The sequence below is a fragment of the Pan paniscus genome, chromosome 1 (assembly GCF_029289425.2).
Source record: "Pan paniscus chromosome 1, NHGRI_mPanPan1-v2.0_pri, whole genome shotgun sequence".
In the NCBI taxonomy this organism is placed as follows: Eukaryota; Metazoa; Chordata; class Mammalia; order Primates; family Hominidae; genus Pan; species Pan paniscus.
The window spans coordinates 205,153,091-205,165,368 of NC_073249.2; the positions used below are offsets into that span (position 1 = coordinate 205,153,091).

General features: G+C 48.2%; 1 protein-coding gene across 2 annotated transcripts in view; it reads left to right on the forward strand.

Moving 5' to 3' along the window:
- The first annotated feature begins 3,433 nt into the window (after positions 1-3,433).
- Positions 3,434-12,278, forward strand: part of USP48 (ubiquitin specific peptidase 48) — a 106,337-nt gene continuing 97,492 nt past the window's right edge. Inside the window, exon 1 of one of the 2 annotated variants that reach the window (XM_008966556.5) lies at positions 3,434-5,889. In XM_008966556.5, coding sequence (XP_008964804.2) covers positions 5,756-5,889 — 134 coding nt within the window. In that variant the 5' untranslated portion in view covers positions 3,434-5,755. The remainder of the gene's footprint in view (positions 5,890-12,278) is intronic. The other variant, XM_003813953.5, reaches the window with a different exon arrangement.

Genomic DNA, 12,278 nt, shown 5'->3' on the forward strand with positions numbered 1-12,278 from the left:
GCCTCCCAAGCAGCTGGGACTACAGGCATGTGCCACCACATACAGCTAATTTTTTTTTTTTTTGTATTTTTAGTGGAGGCGGGTTTTCGCCATGTTGGCCAGGCTGGTCTTGAACTCCTGACCTCAAGTGATCTGTAGATCACTCCACAAAAATACAAAAATTAGCCAGGCGTGGTGGTGTGCCTCAGCCTCCAAAAGTGCTGGGATTACAGGCATGAGCACTTAATCTGCCTGGCCTCTACATCTATTTTGAAGGCAAGCTGACAGGTTTTGCAGGACTGGATGGGGATGTAAGGGAAAGAGAGAAGTCGGCCTGCAAGATTTCTGGTAGGATGAAGTTGACACCTACCAAGATGGAAAGATTTCTGTCTTTTGGATGGAAGGATATGTGAGGAGAGGGGAGGTTGGGGTGGAATAGGAATACACTTTGGCCCTGTAACATGTGAGATATCTATTGCACACTGGAGACGCCAAGCAAGCAGCAGGATATATAAATCTAGTATTTTAGAAGTTAGGTCAGGTCTGGAGATGTGAATTTAGGAGTCATCCACACACAGCAGGAGGAGATGAGATTGTAAAAAGTAAAGTAGAGGTTCCTCTTCAAAGAGACTTTCCTCCCCATCTAATTAGGAATAAATAGTTACTTCTCAGCCCAGGCGTGGTGGCTCACGCCTGTAATACTAGCACTTTCGGAGGCTGAGGTGGGCGGATCACCTGAGGTCAGGAGTGCAAGACCAGCCTGACCAATGTGGAGAAATCCCGTCTCTACTAAAAAAATACAAAATTGGCCGGGCGTGGTGGCACATGCCTGTAATCCCAGCTACTCGGGTGGCTAAGGCAGGAGAATCGCCTGAACCCGGGAGGCAGAGGTTGTGGTGAGCGGAGATTGCGCCATCCAGCCTGGGCAACAAGAGTGAAACTCCGTCTCAAAATGTATTCAAAGACCTATGCTAACATTCTTAAATATCTGCTAGCCGTAATAAAGAAATCAATGTACTTTATGTTCTTAGCTCCCACAATTTAGCCTAAATATTTGCCCTGGCATGCTTACGCTGGTCCAAGCAAGCATGAGTCATAGCCTGTTCCTCTTCCTTATTTAAAGGTGTTTTTACCTTTCTCAGCATTCCACAGGTTACTTCCCTTGTTCGCCTCTGCCTCTGCTTTTTTTTTTTTTCTTTTTTTTTGAGACAGAATTTCACTCTTGTTGCCCAAGCTGGAGTGCAATGCATGATCTTGGCTCACCGCAACCTCCACCTCCCAGGTTCAAGCGATTCTCCTGCCTCAGCCTCCTGAGTAGCTAGGACTACAGGCGTGTGCCACCACGCCCAGCTAATTTTTTGTATTTTTTGTAGAGACGGGGTTTCACCATGTTGGCCAGGATGGTCTTGATCTCTTGACCTCATGATCTGCCTGCCTCGGCCTCCCAAAGTGCTGGGATTACAGGTGTGAGCCACCGTGCCCGGCCGCAAGTGCTACTTCTTTACGGCACTGGGGAACAAGCATTTCTAACAAGATCCCCCAGGGAGTAAACAAAGTTAAAGGAGAGGTCCAAAGGACTGAACCCTAGGCCACTCAAGTTTCCAGGTTAGAGGAGAAAGAAGCTGCAAAGGACACCGGAAGGGATGGCCAGCAGTAAAGAGAAAACCAGGAGAGTGTGGCACCCTGTGATTTAAGAGAAGAAAGTGTTTCTAAGAGGAAAGAGTGAATAACTGGGTCAATTGCTGCTAACAGGTCTAGTAAAATAAATAGAGTATGAGTTTACCACTGCATTTAACAAGGTGAAGGCCATTGGCGTTCTTCATACAAGCAGTTTTGGAGGTGATAGAGGCAAGAACCTGATTTGGGAGGTTTAAGGAGGAATAGGAAGAGAACTGGAGAAGAGTACAGAAAATGCTTTCCAGGAGTTTTGCTATAAAGGGAAAAAGAGAAATGGGACAGTAGCTGGAGGGGGATGTGGGAGTCAAGAGAGGGTTTGTTAAACTTCAGAGAAATTACAGCAAATTAGCACATTTGGGTTTTGTTTGTTTGTTTTTGAGACAGGGTCTCCCTCTGTCGCCCAGACTGGAGTGCAGTGGTGAGATCTCTGCTCACTGCAACCTCGACCTCCTGGGCTCAAGCAATCCCTCCACTTCAGCCTTCTGAGTAGCTGGGACTACAGGTGCCTACCACCACACCTGGCAAATTTTTGTATTTTTGTAGAGACAGGGTTTCACCATGTTGCCCAAGCTGGTCTCGAACTCCTGACCTCAGGTGATCTGTCCATCTCGGCCTCCCAAAGTGCTGGATTACAGGCGTGAGCCACCGTGCCTGGCCGAAATCATCTTCTTTCTAAATCTGTTCCTTCTTCTGGTGTTGCTATCTCATTTGGTAGAAATTCTATTTAATTATCCCATTTAGAAAACTGCCATATAGTAGTGTCTTCATGGTGAATGATAGTCACAATTTCATCATGTACTAAGTGAAGCAAGGGATGACACAGGGAGCTGTGGATACTGAGGAAAGGGGTGTGACCAGACTTGAAGGTCAAATATCAGAAAGGTGAAGATATACCGGTCAGGTCAACATCATCAAGCTGTAGCAAGTCCTCATTCTGTCCAAGGCGTTTGAACCAGAGTGACTCTATCTTGAATGGGGGCTGGGTAAAATAAGGCTGAGACCTACTGGGCTGCATTCCCAGGAGGTGAAGACATTTTTTTTGCCTGAGTTTCCCACCGTCGCCTGGGATGGAGTGCAATGCCACGATCTTGGCTCACTGTAACCTCCGCCTCCTGGGTTCAAGCGATTGTCCTGCCTCAGCCTCCTGAGTAGCTGGGATTACAGGTGCCCGCCACCATGCCTGGCTAATTTTTGTATTTTTAGTAGACCCAGGGTTTCACTATGTTGGCCAGGCTCATCTCGAACTCCTGACCTCGTGATCCGCCCACCTTGGCCTCCTAAAGTGCTGGGATTACAGGCATGAGCCACCATGCCCGGCCTAAGGCATTCTTAGACACAGGATGAGATAGGAGGTCTACACAAGATACAGGTCATAAAGACATTGCTGATAAAACAGAATGCAGTAAAGAAGCTGGTTAAAACCCACCAAAACCAAGATGGCCATGAGACTGACCTCTGGTCGTCCTCACTGCTTATTATATGCTAATTATTATACGCTAATTATTATACATTAGCATGCTAAAAGACATGCCCACCAGTGCATGACAGGTTACAAATGCCATGGCAAAGTCAGGAAGTTACCCTATATGGTCTAAAAAGGGGAGGAGGCCAGGCGCGGTAGCTCACACCTGTAATCCCAGCACTTTGAGAGGCCGAGGTGGGCGGATCACATGAAGTCCGGAGTTCGAGACCAGCCTGACCAACATAGTGAAACCCCGTCTCTACTAAAAAATACAAAAAAAATTAGCCGGGCGTGGTGGCAAAAGCCTGTAATCCTAGCTACTTGGGAGGTTGAGGCAGGAGAATCGCTTGAACCCGGGAGGCGGAGGTTGCAGTGAGCCCAGACCACACCATTGCACTCCAGCCTGGGCAACAAGAGCAAAACTCCGTCTCAGGAAAAAAAAAGTCTTCTCTGCCTCACTATACAAAATGCAAATCTCCATTATAGCACTCAACAGCTGTATATCTTCAGTGGGTACTTTGAATAAAGGTCTTCCTTTTTTTGTTTTTTTTTTGTTGTTGTTATTGTTGTTTTATTGTTGTTGTTTTTTTTTTTTTTTTTTTGGAGACAGAGTCTCGCTCAGTCGCCCAGGCTGGAGGGCAGTGGCGCGATCTCCGCTCACTGTAAGCTCCGCCTCCTGGGTTCCTGCCCTTCTCCTGCCTCAGCCTCCAGAGTAGCTGGGACTACAGGCGCCCGCCACTACGCCCGGCTATTTTTTTTGTATTTTTAGTAGAGAGGGGGTTTCACCGTGTTAGCCAGGATGGTCTCGATCTCCTGATCTCGTGATCCGCCCGCCTTGGCCTCCCAAAGTGCTGGGATTACAGGCGTGAGCCACCGCGCCCGGCGGCAAGGTCTTCCTTTCAAGCCATAACTCTCACCTGTCCCTGTCTCAGAAATTGTGGCCCTCTCACGCCAAGCTTTTCTCTTCTGTGCCTTTGCTCCTTGTGGTTTCTTTTTTTCTGGAATGGTGTCTTTCTTCTATCCTGGATAAGTCCAACTCACCCGTTAAAGGCGGGCTTCGGAATTACTTCTGGGAAGCCTTTTCTCAAGTACCCCGAAGCCTCCCAAGACTGGGATGGGGATCTTTGTATTTCTACCGCTCACTCCCTATAACTCACTTCCAAGGGCAGGGACCACATCTTACTTTCTTCTGCCTTCAGCGAATTTTTTTGTTTTTTTTGAGACGGAGTTTTACTCTTGTTGCCCAGGCTGGAGTGCAATGGCGTGATCTCGGCTAACCACAACCTCCGCCTCCCGGGTTCAAGCGATTCTCCTGCCTCAGCCTCCCGAGTAGCTGGGATTACAGGCATGCGCGACCGCGCCTTGCTAATTTTGTATTTTTAGTAGAGACGGGGTTTCTCCATTTTGGTCAGGCTGGCCTCGAACTCCTGACCTCAGGTGATCCGCCCACCTCGGCCTCCCAAAGTGCTGGGATTGGATCCTTGAGCCACGGTGCTCGGCCCAGTGAATGTTTATCTAAAGAATTCAGCCTAAGGTTTTCCAGCAGGCAAGCAGCTCAGTCAGAAGTTAGCGCTTAGATTCTGGCAGAGCTCTAATTCAAATTCAAAATTCTTAAATATCCTCACTTTAGTAGAGTTCTTTACAGTTTGCAAAACAATTCTCATAAAGCTACTCTTTATGTCCTGGGGCAGGAGTCGCAGAAAGGAAATGTTTTAAACCAGGAGCTAGAGAGGAACTAGAAAATCCTGGCATAGAGGTAACAGTCTTGAGAAGGGAGCCAACAGCAAACATGACCTTGCTCACCAGAGAAACTCCACCCTGGCACCTCGGACCCCCGCCCGCACAGTCTGCGGCGCACTGAGCCCTCCCACCTCGAAGACTACAAATCCCAGCATGCCTCACAGTGAGTGGCAGGACGCAGGGCATGCCGGGACACGTAGTCCCACCCTAGCACGGGAAAAGGCCGGAAGGTCCCATGACGTCAGGAGGGCTCGGGAAAGGGGTTCGGAACCGGTCCAGGCTCAAGTTAAATCTCCCTCTAAAGAGCCAACACTGGTTTCTTTGGCGACTCGGTTTCTACTCTAAACAGGTCCCGCTCCACAGTCTGGGCGGGCCTTGTGTGCGTTGAGTAGCCTCTAGCGTGAAAACTTCATGGTTAAAAGGGAAGTACCGGAGGCAAGAAATAGCTTTCGAGGCACTGGTTTGTTAGAGTAGTGGTACGTAGTGCGCCGCCCTGAACGGGGGCTGAGACGCTGCTTTTCCAGAAGTGCCAGTGAGGACGTGGCAAGACCGCCTCGGACGTACGCTTCCTCTACCTCAGCCCGTCGGGTTAGGGGCGCGGGAGGCGCAGAGGCTGCTGGGAACGCGCATGCGCTCAGCGCGGCGGGGAGTCCACCTTTAACGTCCGCGGGCGCGGGGTGTGTCGGGTGTCGACGGCGGCGCTTTGCGGCCGGTCGTGCGGGTCGGGCGCGGGCGGGCGCGGCGGCAGTGGCGCGCACAGGTGATTGACTGGCCAGCTGCCTGAAGGAGCGCCAGGTCCTCCTTGCTGGCAGGTGGCGGAGCCCATTGGGGCGGCAGTGCAGATCGCGGCGGCGGCTGCGGCGGTCTGGCTCGGGAGGCGTTCCTGGGGCCAAGGCCATGGCCCCACGGCTGCAGCTGGAGAAGGCGGCCTGGCGCTGGGCGGAGACGGTGCGGCCCGAGGAGGTGTCGCAGGAGCACATCGAGACCGCTTACCGCATCTGGCTGGAGCCCTGCATTCGCGGCGTGTGCAGGTGAGGCCCGCGCACCGCGCCTCGCGGGCTCCTCGCGCCGGACCTTGGAAAGCCCGGGCGGGGTGGGGGAAAGGAAGACGGCAGCCCTTTGCGTGCATTTGGGAGGCGCGGAGCCGAGCGAGGTGGAGTTTCCTCCTTTGCGCCGTCTGCGCGACCTGGGAAACGCTGGCTTCCCGGGCTGTGCGCGGAGGTGATGCTGGCCAAAGCACTTTAGGAAGGTTTGGGTTCCCATCCAGAAGATGGCGGTGGAGATGAAGGCAGGAGCTGAGAGCTTAGCAAGCGTTGATGGCTGGGGTATCTTGGCCACAGCACGGCTCTTTCGTTTGTAAAAAGGAACTTTTTGGAAGTGAGCTTCATCACAGTGTATCTTGTTGGTGTTGACACCGAAGGCCTGATCATCTTAGTATTATTTTTGTAGAGGGCAGCTTTAGAAAAAACTGTGGTCAGCCTACGTCATCGATACCCTGCACCCCCGTTGGCCTTCCCTCACTCGTTAATCTAGTATTTTTTTTTTAAGCCTTTCTTTGGTCGTTCTGGTTCGACACCACTTTACCGAGTACCAAGTTTAAGCTGTGATAGTGCTGTCCTTCACGTCTGCGCCGCCCTTGAACCTTGCCTTTCCTTAACCGCCTCCTATAGATTGAATCCTTAGGCTTTGCTCCTGTTTATTCCCTTTTTTCCACCTTGTAACGCGGGAACTGTAGTTTTTGTTTCAGAATGTTGTTGAAATTGACTTGGCCAAGCCGGGCATGCTCAGTAGCCGTGTTTCGGCAGGCATTTAGGAAATGCTTTCTGGAGTTTTTACATTCCGCTGGGGGATCCGGAAGGAATGGAAGTCATGGTCTCTGGCTTTGGAGCTTAAAGTCTAGTATGAGAAGTGAAATAAGTTAGGGAGTTTCTATAAAGCAAACGAATAAGTCCAAGCTCTGGGCGTCTGTCTCACAAGGAGGGTAAATCTGACTTTAACAGTAAGTTCTGGAATGTCTGAAGTCTGTGTATAATAGAAATAATCAAGCTTCAGTCAGTTTCTCAACGTAATTAGTTTCCAGACTAACCAAATAATGTAAACTATTAATAGTTCTGGTGGTTTTTGAGACAGGGTCTCACTCTGTCACACAGGCTGGAGTGCAGTGTCACGAGCTCGGCTCACTGCAACCTCCGTTTCCCAGGCTCAAGCGATCCTCCCACCTCGGCCTCCGGAGTAGCTGGGATTAGAGGCACGGGCCACCACGCCCGACTCAGTTTTGTATTTTTAGTAGAGACGGGTTTTCGCCATGTTGGCCAGGCTGGTCTCGAGCTCTGGGCTCAAGCGATCTGCCCGCCTCTTCTGGGATTACAGGCGTCAGCCACCATGCTGGGCCAATTTCTGATATTTATTTATTTTTTGAGACGGTGTTTCGCTCTTATTGCCCAGGCTAGAGTGCAATGGCGTGATCTCGGCTCACTGCAACCTCTGCCTCCTTGGTTCAAGCGATTCTCCTGCCTCAGCCTCCTGAATAGCTGGGATTACAGGCATGCACCATGATGCCCGGCTAATTTTTTTTTATTATTTTTATTTTTTGTATTTTTAGTAGAGACAGGGTTTCTCCATGTTGGTCAGGCTGGTCTCGAACTCCTGACCTCAGATAATTTGACCGCCTTGGCCTCCCAAAGTGCTGGCATTACAGGCGTGAGCCACTGCCCGCCAGGCCGATACTTTTTTTTTTTTCGAGACAGCGTCGTGAGACGCTGGATAAATTTAAAAAAATAAATTTTTAAAATAAAAATTTTAAAAGAAAAAAGAATAGGCCGGGTGCGGTGGCTCATGCCTGTAATCCCAGCACTTTGGGAGGCCGAGATGGGCGGATCACGAGGTCAGGAGTTCGAGACCAGCCTGGCCAGCATGGTGAAACCCCGTCTCTACTAAAAATACAAAAATTAGCCGGGGGTGGTGGCGGGCGCCTGTAATCCCAGCTACTGGGGTGGCTGAGGCAGGAGAACCCTGGAACCCGGGAGGTGGAAGTTGCGGTGAGCCGAGATCACGCCACTGCACTCCAGCTTGGGCAACAGGGCAAGACTCAGTCTCAAAAAAAAAAAAAAAAAATTATCTTGGCTCTGTATGCCCTGTATGTTCCGCCTCTAAATTTCCCTATTCCGGACATTTCATATAAATGGAATCCTAAAATACGTGGACTTTTGTGACTGATTTCCTTTACTTATGTATTTAAGGGTCATCCATGTTGTAGCATGTTTCAGCACTTCATTTCATTAAAAAAATACCTGGGAAATACATATGACAGTGTTTACCATTTTAAAGTGCACAGTTCGGTGGGTTTCAGTACCTTTATAGTGTTGTACAACCATCACCACTATCTGGTTCCAGAACTTTTCATTATCCTAAAAGGAAACTGAGCATCTGTTAGTCACTTCCCATTTTCCCCCCTCGCCCAGCCCCTGGCAACTGCTAATCTACTTTCTGTCTCTGGATTTCTCTATTAATATTTCATAGCAGTGGAATTATACAGTACGTGGCCATTTGTGTCTAGTTTCACTTAGCATAATGTTTCCAAGGGTTATCCCTGCTGCGCATGTGTCAGTACTTTATTCCTTACGGCTGAGTAGTATTCCATTTTATGGATAATACCACGTTTTATATATCTGTTCATCAGTTGAGGGACATTTTGATTATTTCCACCTTTTGGTTATTTTGAGTAGTACTTCTCTGAACATTTGCATACAAGTTTTGGTCTGAACATCTGATTTCAGTTCTTTACCTGGGAGTGGAATTACTGGGTCATACACAGTCAATTCTGTGTTTAACTTAACCGAACCGCGAAACTTCCACAGTGGTTGTACCGATTTACATTCCCACCAGTGATGTATGAGGGTTCAAATGCTTCATCATCCTCATAAACAGGTACTATTTTCTGTTTTTCTGGTTAGGCCCTCCTAGTTGGGTGTGAAGTGATGCATCTTTGTAGTTTTGATTTGCATTTTCCTAGTGACTAATGAGTTCAGCGTCTTTTCATGTGCTTGTTGCCTCTTTTCCTTTTATTGATCAATAATATGCCATCATATCTCTGTATCTACCACATTTTTAATTTGCATTCATCTGCTGATAGACATTTGGGTCATTTCTACTTTTTGGTTATTATAATGTTGCTATGAACATTCGTGTAGTAGTTTTTGTGTGGGCATTTGTTTTTATTTCTCTTGGTTATAGAACAAGAAGTGGGATTGTTGGGTTGTGTGGTAACTTTTAACTTTTTATTATTATTATTATTATTTTGAGACGGAGTCTCTCTGTGTTGCCCAGGCTGGAGTGCAGTGGCGCCATCTCGGCTCACTGCAACCTCTGCCTCCTAGGTTCAAGCGATTCTTGTGCCTCAGCCTCTGAGTCACTGGGATTACAGGCGCCCACCACCACACCCGGCTAATTTTTTGTATTTTTTAGTAGAGACTGGGTTTCGCCAAGTTGGCCAGGCTGGTCTTGAACTCCTGATCTCAGGTGATCCACCTACCTCGGCCTCCCAAAGTGCTGGGATTACAGGCTTGAGCCACCGCACCCAGCTCTTTTAACTTTTATTTATTTATTTATTTTTAATGAGGTCTCACTCTGTAACCCAGACTGTATTGCAGTGCAATCATGGCTCACTGCAGCCTTGAACTTCTGGGCTCAAGCAATCCTCCCGCCTCAGCCTCCTGCCACTACAGGCACATGCCACAACAGGAGGCTAATTAAACAAAATTTTTTTGCTGGGCGTGGTGGCTCACGCCTGTAACCTCAGCACTGTGGGAGGCCGAGGCTGGCGGATCACGAGGTCAGGAGATCGAGACCATCCTGGCTAACGTGGTGAAACTCCGTCTCTACTAAAAATACAAAAAATTAGCCGGGCATGGTGGCAGATGCCTGTAGTCCCAGCTACTCGGGAGGCTGGGGCAGGAGAATGGCATAAACCCGGGAGGCAAAGGCAGGAGAATGGCATGAACCCGGGAGGCAGAGCTTGCAATGAGCTGAGATACGCCACTGCACTCCAGCCTGGGTGACAGAACGAGACTCCGTCTCCAAAAAAAAAAAAAATTTGTGGAAATGGAGTCCCACTTTGGTGCCCAAGCTGGTCTTGAACTCCTTGCTTCAAGTGATCCTCCTGCCTTGGCCCCCTGAAATGCTTGGATTGCATGAATGAAACTGTTTATGGCCTTTTTTTGGCTTTTTTTTTTTTTTTTTTAAGATGAGGGTCTTGCTATGTTGTGTAGGCTGTCCTTGAACTCCTGGGCTCAATCAATACTCCTGCCTCAGCTTCCCTGGTAGCTGGGACTGTAGGCACGAACCACCATGTCTGTGTTTAATATTTTGAGGAATTGTCAGGTTACTTTCCAGAGTGGCTGCGCTATTTTACATATTCACAAGCAGTATATGAGGATTCCAATTGCTCTACGTCCCTATACTTGTTACTGCCTTTTTTCTTTTAGCCATCCTAGTGGGTGCGAAGTGGTGTCTTATGTTTTGATTTGTGTTTCATTGATGACTAATCACGTTAAACATCTTTTTGTGTACTTATTGGCCATTCATATATCTTTTTTGAGAAATGTCTGTTTAAATCCTTTGCGTGCTTTTAAATTGAGTTGCCTTTTGTTATTGAGTTGTGATCTTTTTTTGGTCTTGTTTTTGTTTTGTTTTGTTTTTTCAGACAGAGTCTCGCTCTGTCACCCAGGCTGGAGTGCAGTGATGCCATCTCGGCTCACTGTAACCTCCGCCTCCCAGGTTCAAGCGATTCTCCTGCCTCAGCCTCCTGAGTAGCTGGGACTACAGGCACACACCGCCACGCCTAGCTAATTTTTTTTTTTTTGGTATATTTAGTAGAGACGGGGTTTCACTATGCTGGCCAGGCTGGTCTCAAACTCCTGACCTTGTGATACGCCCACCTCAGCCTCCCAAAGTGCTAGGATTACAGGTGTGAGCCACTGCATCCAGCCAAGTTGTGTTCTTTATATATGCTGCATATAAGTCCCTTATTAAATATATGATTTGCAAATATTTTTTCTAATTTCTATGGCTTTTAATTTTATTGGTGGTATCATTTTCAGTACAAAAGCTTTTCATGTTGATGTAGTCCAATTTCTTCTTGTTCTCCGCCTTCTTATTCTTATCAATGAAGCAGGGTTCTTGCTTTGTTGCCCAACCTGGAGTGCAGTGGTGTGATTGTAGCTCACTGTAGCCTTAAACTCCTGGTCTCAAGTGATCTTTTTGCCTCAACATCCCCAGTAGGTACAACTGCAAGTTGTACCACCACACCCAGCTAATTTTTTTGGTATTTTTTGTAGAGTTGGGGTCTTACTATGTTACCCAGGCTGACCTTGAACCTTTAGCCTCAAGCAGTCCTGCTTCAGCTTCCCAGAGTACTGGGATTACAGGTGTGAACCACCTGGCTCCAACATTGTACTATTTTTTTTTTTGACGCTTTTGGTCTTGTAAGAAGCCACACCTCACCCAAGGTTTGAGCAGTTTTAATTAATGAATTAGTTAATTTTATGAGACAAGGTCTGGCTCTGTTGCCCAGGCTGGAGTACAGTGGTGCAATCTTGGCTCAATGCAACCTCTGCCTCCCAGGGGCTCAAGCCATCCTCCTACTTCAGCATCCCGAGTAGCTGTGACTACAAGCATGCTCCACCACACTCGGCTAATTTTTGGTGTTTTTTTTTTTTTCAGATGGAGTCTGGCTCTGTTGTCCAGGCTGAGTGTAGTGGCGCAATCTTGGCTCACTGCAACCTCCGCCTCCCAGGTTCAAGCGATTCTCCTGCCTCAGCCTCCTGAGTAGCTGGGATTACAGGCATGCACCACCACACCTGGCTAATTTTTTTTTTTTTTCTTTGAGACAGAGTTTCACTCTTGTTGCCCAGGCTGGAGTGCAGCGGCGCAAACTCGGCTCACTGCAGCCTCCGCCTCCCAGGTTCAAGCAGTTCTCCTACCTCAGCCTCCCGAGTAGCTGGGATTGCAGGCACCACGCCCGGCTAATTTTTTAGTAGAGATGGGGTTTTGCCATATTGGCCAGGCTGGTCTCGAACTCCTGACCTCAAGTGATCCCCCCGCCTTGGCCTCCCAAAGTGCTGGGATTACAGGCGTGAGCCACTGTGCCTGGCCCTGTCAGCTTTTATTTAGATATCCAAAAAGCTCTCTTTCTACTCACTTTCTTCTTTTTTTTTTTTGAGACAAGACACTATTCACTTTCTCCTTTTTTATAGAGACAGAGTCTTGTCACATTGCCCAGGCTGGTCTCAAACTCCTGGGCTCTAGCAGTCCTCCCTCCTCAGCCTCCTAAATTGCTGGGATTCCAGACATGAGCCTTTCTCCTTTTGTTTATTTCTTCTCTTTGCAAGAAGAGACTAAATAAATAAATAGTATCACCAAT